General features: G+C 49.7%; 2 protein-coding genes across 3 annotated transcripts in view; one reads left to right on the top strand and one right to left on the bottom strand.

Moving 5' to 3' along the window:
* Positions 1-2,558, bottom strand: part of EFR3B (EFR3 homolog B) — a 161,917-nt gene extending 159,359 nt beyond the window's left edge. Inside the window, exon 1 of the mRNA XM_034766785.1 lies at positions 2,414-2,558. The gene's annotated coding sequence lies outside the window, so the exon portion shown is untranslated. The remainder of the gene's footprint in view (positions 1-2,413) is intronic.
* A 61-nt stretch (positions 2,559-2,619) lies between these two features.
* DNAJC27 (DnaJ heat shock protein family (Hsp40) member C27) lies at positions 2,620-20,345 on the top strand. Of its 2 annotated transcripts, none has more exons than XM_034766788.1 (7): positions 2,620-2,748; positions 7,202-7,284; positions 8,070-8,139; positions 9,786-9,950; positions 10,398-10,520; positions 11,067-11,227; positions 16,558-20,345. In XM_034766788.1, exons 1-7 carry the CDS (start codon positions 2,662-2,664, stop codon positions 16,688-16,690), a joined length of 822 nt encoding a protein of 273 aa, XP_034622679.1. In that variant the 5' UTR covers positions 2,620-2,661; the 3' UTR covers positions 16,691-20,345. The 2 variants fall into 2 exon arrangements, with proteins under 2 accessions (XP_034622679.1, XP_034622680.1); XM_034766789.1 differs by having other exon boundaries at positions 2,623-2,739.
* Positions 20,346-22,430: the final 2,085 nt, after the last annotated feature.

Below are 22,430 nucleotides of genomic sequence, written 5' to 3'. Positions count from 1 at the left end.
AGTGATTTTAATTCCACAATAATTACTCTGCTGTGGAAGTGCACTAATTATTCTTGAATAAAGTGACTTTTATTCTAGAATAGTGTCTGCATAGGGAGCTATACCAGTCAACTACCCTGTGAAGATAAGGCCTAAGCAGCCTGCACGTGACTTGTGGTGGTAAAGAAGACAAAAAGTATTAGAGAGAAGCTTACCCCTATCCACAGGTGATACAAACAAGAGCTAAATAACTATATCTATGCTAAAGCCCAGAAGGACAGGGCCCAGTAAGATCTAAAGATGCTGGTTAGAGCAGAGATGAAGAGCCAAGAGGATGTGTCTTCTTTCTCTCTCCCCCAACCCCTCCACTCCACACGCGATGGATATGACAGAACTTATGCAGACACGGCCACACTGGACAAGGTCAAGCAGTAAGGGAGACTAAAGTAAAGCCCTTTATAGTTATCTAGCTACCACAGAAGGTTTATTCCCAACTGCTGAGTCCGTTGCTTTACCCACAGACCTCACTAAAGAGAATTCAAAGGTTGTGGGCCCACACTCTTGTTAATGCAACATGCTTTTCTGCAAGTCTGCACTTGCTCAGTATTTATTTTTGGTCAAGGATTGGGCATGGAAACCAACACACTAGACATATATAATGAGTGTGTTTGGATAGAAAACCACACTTTCAATATAGCTGCCAAGATCTGCACAATTTCTCAAGGGGTGCTTTTTCAAATAAGCTGGGGATCTGGAAGTCACTAGGCTCCCAGTCCATCTGAACAACTGTCCCTTAATTATTTCAATCGTGTTTATCCCCATCCTATCACCCTCATTCACCCAAGCTTCCTTAATTCCCCTCCCTGGCCAAGTTGAGAGACTCGGACTCTGTTGGCTGGAGGTGACATCTTGCTGTACACAGGGTCTAACCCCTTTATCTGCATAGAGTGTGGGTTCCCCAACCTGCTCTAGGTGCTTGCACCATCCATCTTGGTATTAGTGGGAGCAACTGCCTGGAAGTCCTACTGAGAACAGCACATGCAGGGAGAAGTTGATAGAGCAGCAAATTTTCAGCTACCTGAACATTTCATGCAACTCACAGTCCCGGCTATCAGTCAGGAGTGAAACTGTATGGATGGGTTTCCAAAATCTGGGATAGTTTGGGTCAATCTGGGACTGTCACCAGCTCTTCCCACATTTGACTCCTCAAATAGGGGTCTTTCATTGTCGAAATCAAATTAGATGCATGGGAACAAGCTGGAAAATCCTCCCTTCCTGCGGTGGTTGATACACTGCAAGATCACAGCTTGATGCATGTTTTTTCTTGAGCAGAGCAGTTCAGAGACATCAGCCACAGAGGCAGGAAAGAGAAGTCACTGACTTTCAGCAAAATAATACTAAAGAAACTAAACTCTTTGTGTCTGTAAGACTCCGTTAAGTACTGGGAGAGTTTTTTTATTCTGTTTCCAAGGCCACATAAGTGTCTCTCATAAGAGAGTTGTGAAATTGTCTGTGTGTCACAAGTGGAAGAGAATAATAATCTTTTCCTATACAGAAAAAAAATCCTTAAAGAATAAAAAAGCTGGACCCATGGTTCATGTCTCAGCATAGCAGACTTCCAGCTCCCAGCACTAAGCATAGAAACACGTATTGCCCAGACCACTCAGTGCTGCTCCTAACCATCTTAATGCTATTCAGTATGCGGACTATTTGTCCACCTCTCGTTCCTTTGAGCCAAGGATCTCGAAGGCTACAATCCTGTCATGAGCTCAGCTTTATAAACACTCAATTTAGCCTCTCTTCACCTTGTATCCTTTGCTCTGTTTTACACATGGAAAAACAGGGCTCTGGGAAGTCATTTGCCCAAGATTTCACAGCAGGTCCATGTCAGAGCTGGGACTAGAACCCAGGAGTCCTGACTCCGTTCCCCTGCTCTCACCACTGCATTGCCCCGCCCCTGGAGCAGGGAAAAGAACCCAGGAGTCCTGGCGCCACCCCCCAGCCCTCACCACTACACTGCACTGCCCCGCCCCTGGAGCAGGGAAAAGAACCCAGGAGTCCTGGCTCCACCCCCTTGCTCTCACCACTGCACTGCCCCGCCCCTGGAGCAGGGAAAAGAACCCAGGAGTCCTGGCTCCACCCCCTTGCTCTCACCACTGCATTGCCCCGCTCCTGGAGCAGGGAAAAGAACCCAGGAGTCCTGGCTCCACCCCCCTGCTCTCACTGCTGGGCCGCGCTGCCCCTGGAGCAGGGACTGGAACCCAGGAGTCCCGCAGCCTGGTGCCCCGACCTTAGCCACACCACTAGGCCCCGTGGACCCTCTGCCTTCACCCTCTCTAAACAACAGTGCAGCGCCCCTCCCCCCTCCACTGTTCGCCCTACATCAAAGTGTCAATAAAGTTATTGAAATTGAAAAAAAAAGAGACCGCTTCACCTCTCGCGAGAACTGATCAACCCGCTCCAACGGACGCGCTCGCGAAAGTGCGAGAGGACTAGGCGGAAGTCTCGCGCGATTTCCCTTTGCCCGCGAGAAGTGGGGGGGAAATCCCGGCTCGGCCTCAGCAGCATGGGGAGCGGTGGGTTCGAGGCGGTTGTTTCCCCTCCTCGCAGGTGCAAAGCGGCAGCTTCCTGAGTCACTCCCGCCCTCGCGTGTGTTTATGGGCAGATTCGTCTCTCCCGGGGATGGAGGCGAATCTGCCGAAGCGGAAAGAAACGCGCAAGTCGCTGAGGATCAAAGTCATCTCCATGGGCAACGCCGAGGTGGGCAAGGTGAGGAGCAGTGGAAGCAAGATGGGGAGGGGATTGGCTCCGATGGGAGTGACTGACAAGCGGGCTGTCCAATCGGATACCCTGCAGCAGGTGGAGGCGGGACATGCATATGCATTACCCAGTCAGACCCCAGCATTGTGGGGGGGGAGCTTCTGAGTGGTGGTTTACTGGTGGAGGGGGCGGGGTGCTCACGCTTTCTTTTCATTGGACCAGAAGGCGCGGGCCGGGACCGTTGCTTCTGTGCCCCGCCCCTTCGTGGGCGGGGCGTCCTGACGTCCCTGTTGGCTTTAGAGCTCTGCCCCCCTGGATCGGGTCGGGGGGGGGGGGGGAGGGGAGGAGACTCTCCCTCGCTCAGAGCAGTACAGGGGCCATGACTCGCATTCTGGTGACCCCAGCGCTGGGCCCTGGGCTGGGAGCTGCGCCCGCCCGAGCGGACACCCCCGCGTGGGCGTCCTGGCCCCACTGGGGCCCCATTGCCAACGTCCAGCCATCAAAGGTCATGAGTCGGACCCCCGGAAATCATGAGATTGGCCCCAGATCCCTGGATTGTCTAAGAAAAGCTCGTGCTCTGTGTTCTAGGCCCGTCTCTGGATGTTTGAACTGCCCGTGCCCAGGGTGTGCGCGTCGCGTGGGACCGTGGGTGTCGCCCGCTCTCCCGCATGGACAGGCTACGCTGATTTGGGCCCCTGCTGCAGGAGCTCTCACCCCCACATCTGCCCATCTCCTGCCCAGCAATTAATCCTAGTCCCCCGTCAGTTCTGTCCCCACCCAACCCCCCCTTGCTTCAGTCCCCCAGCCTCCTCATCACCACCCCCTCAGTTCAGCCCTCCTACCCCATCGACCCCCACTGCCCTCAGTTCATCCGCCAGCACTCACCCTGTCTGCTCAGAACCTGCCATGGTACAGCCCCATCACCCCTCCCAGCCTCATCTCTGTTCCTCTTAGGATTCTTTACCCTCCCCAGGCCTCAGGGCCTGCAGTCAGGTCCCCGCTTCTACTTCCCAGGCTGACAGTGGGAGCCGCTCCCACTGTCAGCCCTCCGCAGGTGGCTGTGGCACCTGCTGTGAGCCCCAGGGTGGACAGACAGCGAGCGGGCACTCCCCCCTTCTCCCCCCTCCCCGAGCAGGGGTTCCCAAATTCTTTTCCCCTGAGGCTCCCTTGTGCAGCTGCAACAGGCATTGCGGCTCAGTATTAACACTTCCCACTGCGTCCGGGAGGGAGACTGAGGGTAACGGGGGACTTGCCCAGGAGGGGGCTGTGAGTCGAGCTGTTCAGGGGGCGGATGAACCTTTGAACTGTGCCCCTCCCTCTCCCGATGAGTGTATACAGTCTGATATTGCTCCCTTCCATCTCACCCACCAGGCAGATAAGCCATCATCCCCTCTGGCTGATCAAATGGGAAATCAGGCAAGGGGGCTGCTAGCACGCAGCCTGGTCTCCCCGAGCCGCCACGCGTTCACCAGGGAGAGGGGAACCACGAGACGGGCATGGCCTCTCGCTTCAGCAGGGACCACGGCCAGCGAAAGGGGGAAGGGGCCGGGCAGGTGCCACAGCCAGCCCCCGCTGACACCCTCTGCCTCAGCAGCCTGCTGAATGCCTTGAGCTCCTCACCTGGCAGGCCTGTCCCAGTCACCTACCAGCACCCCGGGGCTCCTGACAGGCACCGCCTGCCCAGGAACAAGGGAAGGGTTCAGGGGCTGCCAGTGCTGGGCAGAGGCAGGTGCTCAAGCCGGGCCTGGCCATTACTAATGACGGCCCAAACACGGCATTGTCCAGGAGGAAGACAGAGCAGCACTGCTGAGCCCTGGTTCTTGGGGGAGGGCGATGGGGCCAATACTCCATGGGGCCTGATACCCATGGATCACGGGGTGCAGTGGCTCAGAGCGGGAATGGTTGTGAACCTTCCAGCTGCCCTAGGAGCCACTGTCTCTTGCAGCCAGCCCCTTGTTTGCCTTCTGCCACCTGCTGTGGGCACTGGGCTCCTCTGGCCCTGGGTAGGGGCCATTGCCAGCCACCACTCCGTCACTGTCCACTTTGTAATGCCCTCCCCTGCCCCCACAAACTCCGCCCATGGCTGCACCAGCAGACCACCCAGGACTGTCGCGGCCCACAGTTCAGGAACCCCTGCCCTAGAGCCCACCGCAGAGGCCGCCTTGTCCTTGTTGCCCATGAGGCATGAGCGGTATCATCCCCGGCTAGCGGGCAAAGTGCAGCACCAAGGAGGGAAGGGACTGGCCCAAGACAATCCAGTGGGCGACAAGGAATGGATCACTTGATGATGACGTATTCTGTTCATTCCTTCTCGGGCACCTGGCATTGGCCACTGTTGTAAGACAGGATACTGGGCTAGATGGACTTTTGGTCTGACCCAGTATGGCTGTTCTTATGTTCAGTGTTGTGTGTTTGGAGGGAGGGGTTTATTTCACGGCATGAATCTTGTGGTATTTGGTGTCTTTCCTAAATCCCCAGCTTCTGGAGCCATGTGAAAACGTGAGACTCTCCTTTTTTTCGCTGGAGATGGGACACTGGATGGGGAGGGTTCTGGATTACTACAGTGAATTCTTTCCCAGGTGTCTGCATGGTGGGGCTCGCCAACCAGCTTAGGGTCTAACTGAAGGAATTTCCCCCCAGGTCAGATTGACAGTGTTCGCCTTCCTCTACAGCATGGGGCACGGCTCACTTGCTGGTTTAAAGTAAAGAGTGGATTCTCTGAAACTTGAAGTCTTTAAGCCATGATTTGAGGACTTCAGTAACTCAGCTAGATGTTAGGAGTCTATTACAGGAGTGGGTGGGTGAGGTTCCGTGGCCTGCAGTGTGCAGGAGGTCAGACATGATGATCACAATGGTCCCTTTCTGGCCTTAAAGTCTGAATCTATGAGCCTTCATGAGTGAAGGGAAAAGCTTGAAAACATGACTCCTAAAGGCTTTAAAAGCATAGAGGCAGAACTCAAAATGTACAACTCTTAACTCTCTTTTTTTTAAAACCAAACTCGTGAGACAGGCTCCCCGGAATACTCCTTGGCTTTGATTGCTTGGAGTGAATTTGGCAATGCTGAGGATCACGGAGCAAATCAGTAGAACTGTTGGGAGTAGAACCCATGTGTCTTGACTCCTGCCTAATGATCGTCACATAAAACTAGCCTCTCTTTACACACATTTTGCATTTTCTTAGCCCTCCTTCCCCCAAAATAATTTCGAGCACAGAGCCTCAGTGTTACATGGGGCAATGGCAGGTTCTGCTTAGGAGACAAGCATGCATCAGGAGTAGTTGCTTTGTGGCTAATCTTTCTGTAATTGCAGTGGCTGGCCAGTTCAAGTATATAGAGACAGAGCTATTGCCAGCAGCCGCCTACCCACAACGTGTTTCCTGCTGGATTCTCCTGGGGGACTGTATTTTGTGTTTTAATGTCGCTGCTCACTAGGTGCCTTCCTGCGTCTGAGAAGTTTCCCTTACTTGCTGGGTGGAGCAAAGTAGTGTTACTGAGACTTGAGAGACATCTGGCATGTGCAGAGTTGGATTCTCCCTTCAAAGAAAGAGAGAAGGAGAAGGAAGTAGCACCTTCCATGGGGGAATATGATCCAAGGGTTACCTTTGCCTTGTCCCTTTGTTCCCATCCACATTCTGGTGTGAAGAACTGCCAGTTTTATTTACTAAATAATTCCAAAATCTAGTCTCTTAAAATTACTGACACCACTAAGACTGCAATGCATTCACTGTTGCTTTCTAAGCTAGATTCTAACATCCTCTTTGCTGGCCTACAGGGGTCTACTACACCCAACCTACAGTTGGTCCCAAACAACATGGCTTGCCTCATCTAGCATTTCAAATGTTTAGGGCACTCAGGGTGCAGCACAAGAAGCAGAGTACGTAGAAACCTCTCTGATCTGTGAATTCGATTAAAGGCCTCATCCTAGGGATGTCGCTGGGTGGGGTGCAGCAAGGTTGTGAGGTCCCCTGCCAGGCACACCAAACAACCCGTATGCCTCATCACGTTACCATGCCACCCAAGCAAGCCTGTGTATCGGATGCATTCCTTCTACCATATCCCTTATGTGTGGTATCCCCAGCGCCTCATCTTGTCACCATCAAGTCAGATAGATTGTCAGCTCTTTCTATCTCGGGGTTTTGCACAGCTGCCCATTACCAGAGCATCTGAGTGCCTTCCGTGGAAAATAGATTGGCAATAGCAAAGCCCCAGTGGGCTTCATAGAGGCCCTGGCTCTTCTCCCTTCTTGATGTATAAAACTCTGCTCACAATCAGGTTATTTATTTTGGTTGATTCGTTTGTTATGGGCCCCCACCTTGCCCTTCCAGGACAGTAACAATGTTTTCACTTGTTGTGCAAAGTGCCACGGATTCTGTATACCAATAATGCGGTCAATAATCGTGTGAAACAACTTTCTCTGTGATATGGTGCGGACATGTTCATACTCGCCTCTCTTCTTGTTCTAGAGCTGTATCATAAAGCGGTACTGTGAAAAGAGGTTTGTTCCCAAATACTTAGCGACGATAGGAATCGACTATGGTGTCACCAAGTAAGTGCCCTTTTCTAGCTACTTTTATGGATAAGAATTGCAAGTGAAAAGCCCTGTACCATGGTGGCTGTGTACACGTGCTAGGGCTCACCAATCAGTTCTGCATTTGACATTTGCTGAAAAGAGCAGAAGTGAGTAAATGTAGTATAAACTTGAGCATTAGAGGGATCTTAAGAAAGAAGTCATGGCAAAATGACATGATCTCTTACGTTCCTATATGTACCGTAATATCGCTATATATGACCTTCAACGTGTATCATAAAATATACTGCATGTTCAGTGTGGCCAGGAAGACCTTATCTTCATCTGTTGACTATTGAGTGATTTTTTGATAGTAACATCACTAGCGTTTGAGGGCTTGAGTTATATTATTGATTAGGTACGACCAACTTGAGATTGAGTGATCATTTCTTTTCAATGCTTTGCTCCCTTTCTGGTGTGTACAGAAATCAACAGGAGAGGGTTTCTTGTCCAGCTAAAGGTAATGGAAAGAGAGCAAGAGATCTGGCTGGCCTTTGTCCCCCTTTGTTGACTGGCTACCACGCACGACAGTTATTCGCCCACACAAGCCCCCCTCGTGTATTTTTTTTTTTTTAATCAAGCTGAAGTAGGGCAGTAAAAATGCCTTGGTCTTACTGATTTGGTGATATTTTTCTCTCTGAAGAATGGGACACTGTCAAATGGGAACTCTCTGGGAATCTCATTGGGAGGGAGTTAGCTCTTTCATTGGTTCATGCTGTGTGAGCATCATACCCCTTCTGAATGCTTCTCATCTATCATTTCAGAGTGCAAATTAGAGATCGTGAGATTAAAGTCAACATCTTTGACATGGCTGGGCACCCCTTCTTCTATGAGGTAAGGGAGAAAAGGCTTCTTCTCTGCAGCATGGTTAGGAATTAAATCGGTCTGTTCTGTCTCAGTGTGATTCTAGATTACTTCTGATCATATAGCTAGACCAGGGGTTGGCAATGTTTGGCACACGGCTCGCCAGGGTAAGGACCCTGGCGGGCCGGGCCAGTTTATTTACCTGTTGATGCGGCAGGTTCGCCGTCCAGGGCCAATGGTGGCGGCGGGAAGCGGTGCGGGTGAGGGATGTGCTGGCCGAACCTGCTGCGTCAGCAGGTAAATAAACTGGCCCGGCCCGCCAGGGTGCTTACCCTGGTGAGCCGCGTGCCAAACGTTGCCGACCCCTGAGCCAGACATAAGCAGTAGGTAAGTGATGATAAGAGGCAGGTAGCAGAGAAGATCTGTAGGAAGCATAGATCAGCATAGTTGCAGCCGTTCGTACCCTGGCAGAGTGACTGCTTCAGAGGTTATAATTGTATTTCCTGTATCCCCCGTTAAACTGTTGTGCTGTGCAAGTGACATACTATGAATGACCTCACACCTATGGAGCAGACTGATAAATATTGCTGCTTAAGCACATTTCCAGACTGCCTGTAGCGTAAGTGTGGATACCGACATAAATCCATCACCCTGCCCTCCGTCACCTACCCAGCACTTGCCAATCTGTAATGGTGTAATGGAGGCAGCAGGGTGTAGTGGATGAAGCATGGGACTGGGAACCAGGAACTCCAGAATTTTAACCTTGGCAGCAGCAGCAGCGGCTTCAGGCACCAGCGCAGCAAGCATGTGCCTGGGGCGGCAAGCCGTGGGGGCGCCCTGCCGGTCCGTGCGAGGGCAGTTTGCCTGCAGGAGGTCCGCGGATTCGGCGGCAGGTACGCTGAAGCTGCGGGACCGGCGGACCTCCCGCAGGCATGCCGCCGAATCCGCGGGACTGGGGACCGCCTGCAGGCATGCCGCCGAATCCGCGGGACCGGGGACCGCCTGCAGGCATGCCGCCGAAGGCAGCCTGCCTGCCGTGCTTGGGGTGGCAAAAAAGCTAGAGCCACCCCTGCTTGGCAGGGCTCCTGACTCACTGTGTGACCTTGGGCAAATCAGTTAGGGCCTCATTTTCAGAGGTCCCGAGCACCCGTAGCTTACACTGACTGTAGCTGAGGTTGTGGGTGCTCAGTACTTCTGAAAATGGGGTCCTAGGCCAGGTGGGGCTGGGAACCAAAAAGAAGTGGATTCCCAAAAGCGCTGACCTGAGTGACTTGCCTGAGGCCGCAAAAGAGAGTCAGTGTCCAAGCTGACTACATCCCAGGAATCTCTGGTGGGTCCTGGTACTGTGCTCATGGACCAGGCCTTGATCCTTCCCTGCCATAAATAACATTACTGATATTATTTCTTACTTACCCAGAGCCGTAAATGTGCATATACAGTGCCTTACTGTACAGGTTCCAGATTCCCTGCCCTGAGGCACTTACCGTCTAGAATAATTTAACATGTATAACCCACTGGCCAGAGTGTGTTACGCATCCCCCTCTGTGCCTCATTCACAGAGGATGCGAGTCACACAGAGCTTAGTTCTCTAGCTCTGCAGGGCCTTGGTCCTGTCACCAGTGTCCGCCAAGATGGCATCCATCACACTCATTCTCACTCTTTTTTGTCCTGGGTAGGTTCGCAACGAGTTTTACAAGGACACTCAGGGGGTTGTCCTCGTGTATGATGTTGGCCAAAAGGAGTCATTTGATGCACTGGATGGATGGATGGCTGAGATGAAGCAGGAGCTTGGACCTCATGGAAACATGGAAAACGTTGTCTTTGTTGTCTGTGCCAACAAGGTAAACCATGCTATGAGGAAGAGAAGAGCCAGGAATTCCTGGCTGCAGCATGTTGAGCAGCAACTGCGCTGAGCCCCTGGGAATGAACTCAGTGTGCAAAGTGGGTGTTGGAACTGGCTACGAGGCTAATCTGTGCACTACACACTAGTAGTTGCAGGGTTTCCCAGCACCCTGATCTTGGGTCTTGCGTGCAGATTCTGTTCATGATTTCAGAATCGTCATCTGTTTCAATTCCCTCTCCTCCCGCTCAAGAAAATGTAGGCTTCCTCCCAAGGCTGTTCTGGGAAGTCTATCACTGATGCCACAGTGAGATGTTAGAACAGGAGTCAGTGCCTTTGGGATCCAGGCAACTACAGCCCTCTAGGTAGCCCTGTTGCGACTGCTGTACCTGGATATGTGGGGTGTCTCCTTGCACCTGATTCCTTTTCTCTACTTCGTTGGGCTCAGATTGACTGCACCAAGCACCGCTGCGTGGATGAGAGCGAAGGGCGACTGTGGGCAGAAAGCCGGGGGTTTCTCTACTTTGAGACCTCAGCACAGACAGGAGAAGGAATCAATGAGATGTTTCAGGTAACTTGAAATGGCAGTGAAAAGGATGCAGGCCCCATATGGGACCTCCTTTTGTCAATAGCATGTTCATTAATTGCCGTGATCTATAGAATCTATTGACTGTTCATAATAAGGGCTGCATCGTGGTAAAATTCCACCTTTCTAGTCTGAGTCCAGCATATTGATAGCTCCTGTTTAGTAACAGCAATATTCAGAGAGAGGTTGATTTGGCTGTACGGCGAGGACTCCAGGCACATGGTTCTATAGCTGACTGAGAAGAGAGGCTTTTCTGCCAGATGTCCTAGCATAGTACTAGCCATGTGCGATAGGTAGGAGTGTCTTCTCTATTCTGGCAGGCAACAGAGCACTTCTGTTACAGTGTTGCTTGTGTCAAGTTCTGCGGTCTTAGAGATTTGAGTGCATGCACTAAGAGTCAGCAAGCCCTTGTCACCACCCGTGTTTCAATATACTCACAATGGCTGTATTGCTCAGCTACATAAACTGGAGCTGCTGGCTTCCGTTCAGAAAGAGGGGACGCTTTCAGCTAATTCCTCTTTGCGTTGGCAGACCTTCTATTCCGCAATTGTTGATCTGTGCGACAATGGTGGGAAACGCCCCACATCGAGCATGAGCGTTGGGTTCACCAAAGAGCAGGCGGACACCATTCGGAGGATCCGCAACAGCAAGGACAGCTGGGACATGTTGGGAGTCAAACCTGGAGCCACAAGGTAAAGGATGCTTCAACATTCTCCTAGTTGTCTTTGATTAACTGCTACTAGAGTTATAGATTTATTTATTTATTTTAAGGCCAGAAGGGACTGTTGTGATCATCTAGTCTGACTCCTGCAGAACACAGGCCAAATCACCTCACCCAGTCATTTCTGCATCAAGCTCGTAACTTCTGTTTGAGCTAGATCAGATCTTTAGAAAGACACTCAGGCTTCAAGTGATGGAGAATCCACCACAGCCCTAGGGAATTTGTTTAGTTTGAACTTCCAAACATTGGCTCCAACGCTTAATCTTAATCTCTTCCCCATGTAGGTAGTTATAGGCCACTATGATCAAGTGGTCTTAACTTTCTCTTGGATAAACTAAATAGATTTGAGTTTCTGAAATCTTTCGCTATAAGGCAGGTTTTCCAGATATCATATTATTCTGGTAGCTCTCTTCTGAACCCCTTTCAGTTTTTCATTATCCTCTTTTAAGGTGTGGACACCAGAGCTAGACACAATATTCCAACACTGGTCTCACTAATGGCATGATCAGAGGTAATACCACCTCCTTTTCTTGCAAATCATCAATGAAGATACTGTATTGAATAGCTTTGGGGCAAGAACAGATCCCTGTGGGACCCCCACTCAAAGTACCTCCCTAAAATGACGATGCCCCATTTACAATATTTTTTTGCAATCTACTAGTTAATGTTTAATACATTTAATATGAGCTACATTGATTTTTTTTTTTATCATAATGTCATGTGAGACTAGGTCAAATGCCTCACAGAAGCCCAAGTGTATTACGTCAACAGTTACTGTATCAACCAAACTTGTAATCTCATCAAAAATGAGAGATAAGTTTATATAAGACCTATTTTCTATAAAAGCGTGTTGATTTGGAATTAGTGACGCTACTATCCTTTAATTAACAAGGAACCTGGTAAGAGTTTCCAGCTAGAGAGGGAAAGTGGTTTGATTGGGAACACAACCTGTTTGAACACCTCTCTAGTACCTCTTATTTCTTCTGTGGCCTTGGGCAAACCGCTTAATCTTTCTCCGCCTCCATTTCCATGTCTATAAAACAGGGAGCGAAATACCTGCTTCACTAATGTTGGTAAATCACTTCAAGATCCTCCCATGGAATACACCTTGCCACCTTCAAAGTGCTAGGTAGCATTGTCCGTACTTTCCCCTGGGATGATGTAACTCTGGTCATCTAGATTGTGGATTTACCAGTGCAAAGTTCAACAGTTGCTGCTGGTGCTAAGGACTTATAACACTAAAGCCAGCAAGGCCGTTCCTGCCATTAATACCAGTGGTGAGATACAGCTTCACTTGACTTGCCACATGACCGATCAGAGTGAAGTAACCAGAAGACAGTGCAGTCCAGTGGTTCGGGAACTGGACTGGGGCTCCGGAGGAGACCAGGTTTCTATTCCAGGCTTTGCCACTGGCCTGCTTTCCTGGCCACTTCACCTCTCTGAGCCTTCGTTTTCCCATCTGTTAAAATGGGGATAATTATATTTGCCTCCATTGTCAGGTGCTTTGGATCTAGGGATGAAAAAAAGCATTATAACGGATGCTAATCTTCTGACTATGTACACTTACCAGCTGCACAATCTTTTGTCCTTTCTCGGTGCTTCCTTGTCCAGTTCAGTTCGTCTGACAGTAGCCCTTACGATCTCTCCAAGAGAGATGTTAAGATTTGTACAGATGAAGCAGTATCTTTTCCTTGCTCTCTGGCTGTAGGGAAGTTTTTGTGCTGCCATAAAGTTACTGTTTTCTCTCCACACCTTGCAGGCAAGCACTTGCCATCACAATGCTTCTTTCTGTGAAAATTGCTGCTGTTGTGTTTTGGTTTTTTTCCCAAAAAAGCTGCAAGACTTCCCCTGTCTTCCTAAAGATGGCTGACTGCTGGTTGGAAGTGATCATTAGCACCCATCCTACACAGTGTTGCAAGTGATTAGAGCAGGGGATTGAAAATCTGGGATTCCTGGCTCCTGCTGAGTGACCTGGACAAGTCAACTCACCTCTGTGTCTCAGTTCCCTATCTGAAATTCCCAGAGTATCTACCCCAGAAGGGTGCTGGGAGGCTCAGCAGATGTTTGTAAAGCACTCTGAGATCCTTAGCTGAAAGGTGCTGTACTAAAATGCAAAATGGATTATTTATTGTGCCCAAGAAGAGAACTGCCCTGAGGCACTTACAGTCTAGAATAGTTTAACATGTAAAACCCACTGGCCAGAGTGTGTTACGCATCCCCCTCTGCACCATTATACATTCAAGTTTCAAATGACCCCTCCAAGTTGCTTCTGCTCTGGCAGAGTTCAGGACCTGCCATCCGCCAGGCCCCTTAGCCCCCTGCATAAATTAGTAGCTCTGCAGCTGGGGAAGGCGGTGCTCACGCCGACATACGAGGGCCAGGAGAAACTGACGGTAAGGGAATTGCTGACTTCACTTGCTCCACAAGAGCCCTTCCCACAACCTTAGTTCCTCCCTATCAGCTGACTGCTGTGAGGTGACTAGGCTAAGTTAGTGCTGTCACCCCTCCAACACACAGGACACAGTATCTTCTCTTCAGTATGCAAATAGGATGCGGCCCAAGGCCACTTAATTCCAGGGGCCTGCACTGGCCCTCTACCCCAAGGTGAACTGAGCTTGCACAAAAACATCTGCACATGCTGCATAAATAGTCTGAAATGGTCATAACTCTTAAATCAAACCCAAGTTCTTTCAAAGCCATCTGCTGCTCCTATGAAAGGTTTCAGAGGGGTAGCCATATTAGTCTGTATCAGCAAAAACAACCAGGAGTGCTTGTGGCACCTTAGAGACTAACAAAGTTATTTGGGCATACGCTTTCGTGGGCTAAAACCCACTTCATCAGATACATGGAGTGGAAAATACAGTAGGCAGTGAAAAAACGGGTAGTGATCAATGGCTCCATGTCTAGTTGGCAGCCATTTTCAAGCAGAGTGCCTCAAGGGTCGGTCCTGGGGTTGGTTTTGTTCAATATCTTCAATTAATGATCTGGAGGATGGCGTGGACTGCACTCTCAGCACGTTTGCAGATGACACTAAACTGGGAGGAGTGGTAGATACGCTGGAGGGTAGGGATAGGATACAGAGGGACCTAGACAAATTAGAGGATTGGGCCAAAAGAAACCTGATGAGGTTCAACAAGGACAAGTGCAGAGTCCTGCGCTTAGGACAGAAGAATCCCATGCACTGCTACAGACTAGGGACCGAATGGCTAGGCTGCAGTTCTGCAGAAAAGGACCTAGGGATTGCAGTGGACAAGAAGCTGGATATGAGTCAACAGTGTGCTCTTGTTGCCAAGAAGGCTAACGGCATTTTGGGATGTATAAGTAGGGGCATTGCCAGCAGATCGAGGGACGTGATCATTCCCCTCTATTCGACATTGGTGAGGCCTCATCTGGAGTACTGTGTCCAGTTTTGGGCCCCACATTACAAGAAGGATGTGGAAAAATTGGAAAGAGTCCAGCGGAGGGCAACAAAAATGATTAGGGGCTGGAGCACATGACTTACGAGAAGAGGCAGAGGGAACTGGGATTGTTTAGTCTGCAGAAGAGAAGAATGAGGGGGGATTTGATAGCTGCTTTCAACTACCTGAAAGGGGGTTCCAAAGAGGATGGATCTAGACTGTTCTCAGGGGTAGCAGATGACAGAACAAGTAGTAATGGTCTCAAGTTACAGTGGGGGAAGTTTAGGTTGGATATTAGGAAACACTGTTTCACTAGGAGGGTGGTGAAGTACTGGAATGGGTTACCTAGGGAGGTGGTGGAATCTCCATCCTTAGAGGTTTTTAAGGTCAGGCTTGACAAAGCCCTGGCTGGGATAATTTAGTTAGGAATTGGTCCTGCTTTGAGCAGGGGGTTGGACTAGATACTTCCTGAGGTCCCTTCCAACCCTGATATTCTATGATATGTGTGTATATATATGTATGTGTGTGTGTATATACACACACACACAGTACAGTACAGTAACTCCTCACTTAACGTTGTAATTATGTTCCTGAAAAATGCAACTTTAAGTGAAACGATGTTAAGCGAATCCAGTTTCCCCATAAGAATTAATGTAAATGGGGGGGGGGTTAGGTTCCAGGGCAGTTTCCCCTACTCTGCAAGCAGCAGGGGCTGGGGGCTCAACCCTCAGCCCGCCCATTCCATCCCTTCCCCCCAGGCCCACACCCTTGACCCGCCTCTTCCCCCCCCACCTCCTCCCCCTTTACTTCGCATGCTGCGTCCTGGCTCCTCCCCCCTTCCTCCCCTCCCTTCTAAATGCCACAAGCCAGCTGAGTGCCACGGGAGGGAAGGGGGAGGCGCGCTGAGTCCTCGCTTCTCCCCCCTCCATCCTGCCCGGGGCAATTAGCTGGCTTGCCGCGTTGGGGAGGGAGGGGGAGCCTGCGCACAGAGTCCTCGCTCGTCCCCTCTCCCTCCTGCCTCCAAAACACCACAAGCCAGCTGATTGCAGGAGGCGGGGGGAGGAGGGGGAAGACGCTGATCCGCGGCGTCTGCCGGCAGGTGGGAGGAGGGGGAAGGCACTGATCCGCGGGGTCTGCCGGCAGGTGGGAGGCACTGGGGGAGGTGGGAGGGGGCGTAGGGAGGCTGCCAACTGTGGAGAAAGTAGGCAGCCAAACAACGTAAGAGTGGAGCATTGCACAACTTTAAACAAGCATGTTCTCTAATTGATCAGCAACATAACAACAAAACAACGTTAAGCATAGGGTGACCAGATGTCCCGATTTTATAGGGACAGTCCCGATTTTTGGGTCTTTTTCTTATATAGGTTCCTATTACCCCCCATCCCCTGTCCCGATTTTTCACATTTGCTGTCTAGTCACCCTAGTTAAGCGGGACGACTTTAAGTGAGGAGTTACTGTACATGAAAAGATGGGAGGGTCGCTTCCTTGCCAAACTTCAGCTTGCAAAGCCCAGCTGGTCTGGTTGGAGGGCTGTTTGCAAACATCTGGGAAGAATGTTTTTTTTCTTTCCACTTATCTTGTGCTGAGAAGCCGTCAGCATGCTTTTCCTCTCGCTTCCCATCATAATTTACCTTCAGGCACAGTCCAAGCCTGGAAGATTTCAGCCTGAGAGGGAAAAGTTTGGATATTTATGAGCAACTGCAAAGAGCCGGGAGTGGGGAAGGTTAGAATGGGAACAACTCTGTGCCTCCACTGCTCTTCTCCCCCCCTCCCCCCGATAGTCTGTCTCCCGAGCAGGGAGTGAGGGCTGATGGGTGCCTCCTAACATGGCAGCTGGGAGCAGTACATAAAGGAAGGGCTCCGGACGTCACCCTCTTGCTGATGATTGTCTCGTCTCTCCTAGGGACGAGGTGAACAAAGCCTATCGGAAGCTGGCAGTGCTGCTCCATCCGGACAAGTGCGTGGCTCCCGGCAGCGAGGACGCTTTCAAAGCTGTCGTGAATGCGCGGACGGCGCTTCTCAAAAACATCAAATAGAGGACGGAGCCGGAAAACCCACCCTGGTGGACCCCATGCCCACAGTTCCTGGAGAGCCAGTTGACCAGGGCAACCCTCTCCTCCCCAGCACCCGTTACTGTCTTAGTAATGGAAACTAGGGGCCTCCTCCTGCTTCCACTAACTGCCGTAGGAACAGGAGTTGGCCCTCGGTAGCTGCGTTTCACCATGCGCCAGTTTCTTTCTAGGTTGAGAGCTGACCAGAGGAGCTGTGTCCCATGCACCCAGCCTTGAGCAAGTTCCTGACTGAGTCTGAGGCCCAGGTTCATGGTTGGCGTAAGCAGGTGCAGCGCCCCTGAAGACAGTGGTGTTGCACAAGTTCTCACCAACAATGGATTTGGCCCCCGGTCTTGTTTCAGGTGAATTCTTGAACGAAGTCTCCCCTGCTAGGCATTACTGGCCCTCGAGGCCTCTGCTTAGATGAGTGGGAGGGGCTGGCTTCGAGCCCATCATTGTGGTTGTTTATCCCAATGCTAAAAACAGCAAGAGTAATCTGGCCTACTCCAGCACAAACAAGTCCCGTGTGCTGTGGCCTGAATGATCAGCCTACAGCATCGGCTCTGTGTTTGCTCTAGATTCAGAGGCAGGACGCCGGCAGAGGCAGCTACAAATACCTCTGAGGTCCAAGGAACCTCAGGTTATGGTCCCTGATTCCTTGAAACTAGTAGAGAATGTCAGTGACCTCTGTGTTAGACACGTGGGATCAGGGGCTGACTTCTTGGTCACAACAGGACATAAGCCTGCCCATATCTTAGCCTCTTAAGTAAGGGCCCAATATGGAACTTGGATGGGCAGTGAATTGTCCCTGGTGGGAGAGAACCCTTCTCCAGCCAGACTGGGAAGCACTATCGCTGGGGAGGGGAGGGCAGAGGAATGCAGCTTCTCGAATGTGGCTTGAGGGCAGAGGCCTTTGCTCTTTGTGCCTATGCCAAAAGCCCAGCGAATTCCCTAAAGAGAGCACAGCGGGGATGAAATCCGGGACGTGAGTGTTTAAAACCAAATGCCACGCGCCTGTGGGCCGACTGTCCGCAGGGAGAGGCTGAGCACAATGCACCAGGGAATCCTATGCCCTAAGATTGGACAAAACAATATTCACCCCGGCGCACCTGAGCTTGCTCCAGATTCCTGTTTCAGCAGCATGGGCCTGAAATGCCGAGCACCCTGAGCTCCGGTTGACTTCACAGGGAGCAGAGTGCCCCTCTCCTGTCTGGCACGTCTAGGAAATGGCCCCTAAGACTAAGTTATTTCATAGGGACGAGCCAATTCTATGTTTCCTCGTGTGCTAAGCAGCACCACCTATCCTGAGCCTGCAGAAGTCAAAGGCAGTCTGACTTTCACAGCAAAAAGCTTGGTTATTTCTCTGTCTCGGAGCCAGGCTGCAGAAACTTCACTCCTGGAAATATCAAACCCAACAGGAGAGATGTGCCTGAGGAAAGATTAAGGATTAGATGGTGCTTAAACCTGCCTGGGGAGGAAAGGGAGCAAGGAATTGTCTGTCGTCCTCATCCCTCTGCTCCAGCATTGCTGCTCAAATAGCAGGAACAATCTCTGTCCTTCTCTCCTCTCAGATTGCAAGTTGCTGGGGGCTCGGGCACCAACCCTGCCAGGGTAGGGCTGCAGATCCAGCATCTGCTACGGGCAGGCTGCTTTATTGGGAAGGGCACACTGCGCCCTTAAAGGGTGTTGCTGCCGCTGCCCACGTAGAGCCACTCCCACCTCTCCCCGAAGGCAGGTTCACGACCACAGGCCAGCCCAGAACCTCCACAAACTTGGCATGATACTGATTAAGGTACCAGTGGGTACAAGCCTGTCCTGATGGGGTTGTTCAAGTGAACAGTGTGCCCCCAAAGCCCTTGCATGTAGGATGAGGAAACTAACACACGGAGGAATTCTTTCAGGAAAATACAGGCCCAGGTTTTGTTGTGCACCTCTGAAAACAGAGCCCCTTCTTTTGGCACCCAAGCCTTGCACACTTCGTTCATTCCCTTTAAAATTCCTCCACTGCAAATCTGCATGCAAGTAATGCAGCTTCCTAGGGGTACCAGAGCAAATGGGGTTAGGACATTTGTGAGACTGGAGGTGCGTGTTTGTGTTTGTGACAGTGCTGGAAATAGCAATCATCTCTTCTGGTAGGGCAGCAAAACCATTGCACTCATTTGATGGTGGTGTGAAGGGAATGCTTTAGCTCTTACGAAATGTCCAGGGTGAGACTTCCAAGCCAAAAATGAGAGCACCACCCGTTGTATATTGATCCACCTGTGCACTTTAAACTTTGACACTGTATCATATGTGATGTGGAGAGTAGGCTTTGCTTGTGGGTGTATTTTCTCTCACTTCAAATAAGTCTCTCCCCCTGCTTAACCTGCTAGATTACAAGTTCAGTCTTCTGACCATTGTGAATGTCGTGCAAGATAAAATTGCCATAAACCCGGGTGCCGCTTCTTTGTATTTTCACATGCTGTTTTCTTGGTCTTGCATATTGTGTTGCATTCTGGGCATCTCATTTAGTCAGAGTTCTCCTGACGTCGCGACCTAATTCTTACAAGGCTGTGGTCAGTAGTTTAGGCTCAGAATTTGGCCATTGCGCTCTTCCTGAGAAACTATAGCCATGATTTTTGCTGGAACCACACAGAAACAAAGCTGTGCGCTCCCGCTATGGGTCTGCCTCAGCTAATCCGCTTTCTCCCTTGCATTTCCATGGGTGCCAGCTAGAAAAGGACAATCAGTAGGGGACAGAGGCTTGAAGCTATGAAAGTATTAAACAGCGGGAAATTAAAGACAAATTCCACACACGCACCCCACAACGGAGTTTTCCGTTCTTAAAATCCATTATTTCATGCAGTTGGTGCAATTCAAGACATCCTTTCCCTCTCACTTTCAAGGCAACTTTTCTGTCTCTCCCTCCAGCGCTGCCAAAAGCAATTTAAAGGTTGATTTGTTTGTTTGTTTGGCTGCGAATTTCATAAGACTACATTATTTTGATCAACACCAGGTTTCTGATGCCAGATTGGGGGGGAGAGAAGAGATCTGCTGAAAAGCAGCTGTTATACCTCAGACATATAAATAATCATTTGAGACATTGCTCCATAAGGTTAACTTTATTTTTAAATTAGCAACATTTCTTCTCTCCGAAAGCAAATTCAAATGTTACGGGGCAGATCCTGTGCTGGTGTTAAATCAGCATTGGAGTACGTGGAACTAGGTTAGTCTACATTCTTAAGCTTTTTGGAGGCCTTCTCATCTCCCATGCTAGGGAAACCACTTGATTCTGGCTTCAAACCTAGTTCTCTGTGTATTTTCCAGGAAGGAAGGATAAATAATTCTGCTGCTGGATGGTGCAATTCCAAGCCATAATTCTAGGAAGAGTCTTGTTAATGGCAGATTGTTGTTCAGAAATACTTCCTATGTTCAGGGATGCCCTTACCCCTTCTGGATTGTTGGATATATAAACTGTGACTGCACTGTGTTTTACTCTTATAAAAATACCTTTTATTCTATTGGTTGAATTTATGTCTGCTTTTGTTGTTTACATGAACTGACTGGAAACACTGAAATGACGCTACGCGTGCATGTCTTATCTAGAGACTTGATGTACTTTTAAGCTGTGTATTTTTATAAAGCAAAACTGAGTTTAAAACAAAAGCAGCACTGTGTATTTCTCTTGACCCCTGTAACTTATCCTAGTGAGAAAGTTCTTTACTGTTCATGTTTGATTGCAGTTCGAATCACTTCTAACACCCCTCTTTTCTACCCCACTGCTGAGCTGCCAGGTTCGATGGTGATAAATCTTTGCTAGGTCTAGCATAAAACTTAATACTGAACTTGGCTTTGTGGGCAAAGGAGGGCTCTGAACAGAGGGCTCTATACTAGGGAGAGGCTAAATTAACCAGTCCCCTGTACCTATAAATCTATGGCCTGAGCCAAAGCTAAAGGAATAATAGGTCTCTGAACACTTACCTATTTTAGGGTTTTATACTGATGCCCATCACTGGAGCATCTGAGCCCCTTCCACATAAAATCAGTAACGAAACCCTGAGTGGACTTCATGGAATCTCTAGCACATCTTTTTAGAGGTCAAAATTCTGCTTGGAGTAGGTTTTTGGGTTCTTCCTTTTCTTTTTGGGGGAGGGGTGGAGTTGGTCGGGGTTTGGGTATAAACGGGGTGTTTGATTTATGAGCATTACAGAGTGGAGTTTCTTTCTCAAAGAGGAAGGCTTTGCAATGTAGGTCAGTGAGAGTCTGAATTTGCCTACTGTCCTCTGGAAGATTGTTCCTTAGCGGGGTCCCCTTGCTAAAGAATGCTTTGTCCCGGGCTGTGGGAGCTGCATTGTCCGAGAGGGACGCAGCTGCCATGGTAGTTCATAGATGGAAATTTGGTCTTTGGTTGAAGCTGGAGCGAGCTCAATGAATTGCTTTGAAAATGAGAACTCAGACCTTAAACTGGTGTATCAGAAGCTGATGGGGGAACCTGAGCACATGCCTGATGTGCTCGCAATGGCCTCAGTCATGGAGGAGGCAGAAAGCCTGTGCATCGTCTTCACATTCAACTTTAGATGCAAAGAATTACCATAATCCAACCCCGAGGTGCAAACGCCTGGAGCCCTGTGGCCAGGCCCTCATCGGGGATGAAGTTTCCTAGCAAGCTAGAGGTAAAGGCGGCTTTTTTTTTTTTTTAAACTGATGCTACCTGGTTATCCAGGAGACAAGTAGGATCCTGAGGCACCCACCACTTTGACCAACGGGGGCTGTGAGTCTTCAATGGAAGATGGAGACAGCGACTCGACCAGCTGTTCGAAGCATTTCTCCTTTCCACCCAGCATCACTTCGGTCTTGCCTGGGTTCAGCTTGAGCCATCTGCTCTTCGTCCAAGAGCTGATCTCTTGTAGGTGTGCTGACATTTTAGTAGTGGCGGTGATTGCATGAGCTGAGAATGGGCTATCTAGTCGAGTGGCAGTGGCAGCATACTCTAGTTGTCTAAGCCCATAGCTTGCCCTGAAGCGTCATTCTGTGTGGTAGCTGCTAGGTTTTTCCATCCAAGAGTTACCCTGTACTCCAGGTCTAGTTTTAATTTTAGATTATTTTTATTCTTTTGTTGTTTCCCTTAAAGTCCCATGAGAGAGGATAGGGTTTGCGGATCTCCTTTGTGGCATCAGTTCTGCCTCTAGAGCTTTGATGGGATAGAATACAGGCAACATGATTGAAACATATACATCGCTACACCTGCTGCATCGTTCACTTCCCAGGATGCAGTGGGGTTGAGAGCAGGCGGATTTATGGATCTGATGCATCACGCCACAGGGTGTGAAACCAACTATATTGTTTCACTGAAAAACACAATCAGGTTATGTAGATCAAGGTTGCATCAGGGTCTGTTTTGTGACAGGAGTCACTACCCTTTCTATGTAACACACTTACCATTTTCTAAGAAACTAAACACAGAATGTCCCAATTGCGTTGTCCCTGTAGGAGGCTTAAGGTGTAACACATTGATCCACCCTGAATAACAACTGTTCAGAAATCATTTTCAAGGCAATGGGTTGCCTATTGTCAGACCCTTTCTGCAAAGAAAATACTCCAGAGGAGATCAAAACCACTTGGCATTGACCTATTTCTGTTCCTATTGAAGTCAGTGGGGAAAATCATCTTGACTTCTGTGGGAGCAGAGGTAGACCAATGCTAAGAACTTCAGAAAATCCCATTTAGGGCCCTGATGTGTCACTAG

This window comes from Trachemys scripta, chromosome 3 (genome assembly GCF_013100865.1).
Source record: "Trachemys scripta elegans isolate TJP31775 chromosome 3, CAS_Tse_1.0, whole genome shotgun sequence".
In the NCBI taxonomy this organism is placed as follows: Eukaryota; Metazoa; Chordata; order Testudines; family Emydidae; genus Trachemys; species Trachemys scripta.
The sequence above is the reverse complement of the archived record's forward strand: the minus strand, read 5'-3'. Positions and strand labels throughout refer to the sequence as shown.

Coding starts and splice junctions, on each gene's coding strand:
- DNAJC27 (XM_034766788.1), top strand. CDS start 2,662: ATGGAGGCGAATCTGCCGAAGCGGAAAGAAACGCGCAAGTCGCTGAGG. Junction 8,140..9,785: donor GGCACCCCTTCTTCTATGAG/GTAAGGGAGAAA, acceptor TGTCCTGGGTAG/GTTCGCAACGAGTTTTACAA. Junction 10,521..11,066: donor GAATCAATGAGATGTTTCAG/GTAACTTGAAAT, acceptor TTGCGTTGGCAG/ACCTTCTATTCCGCAATTGT.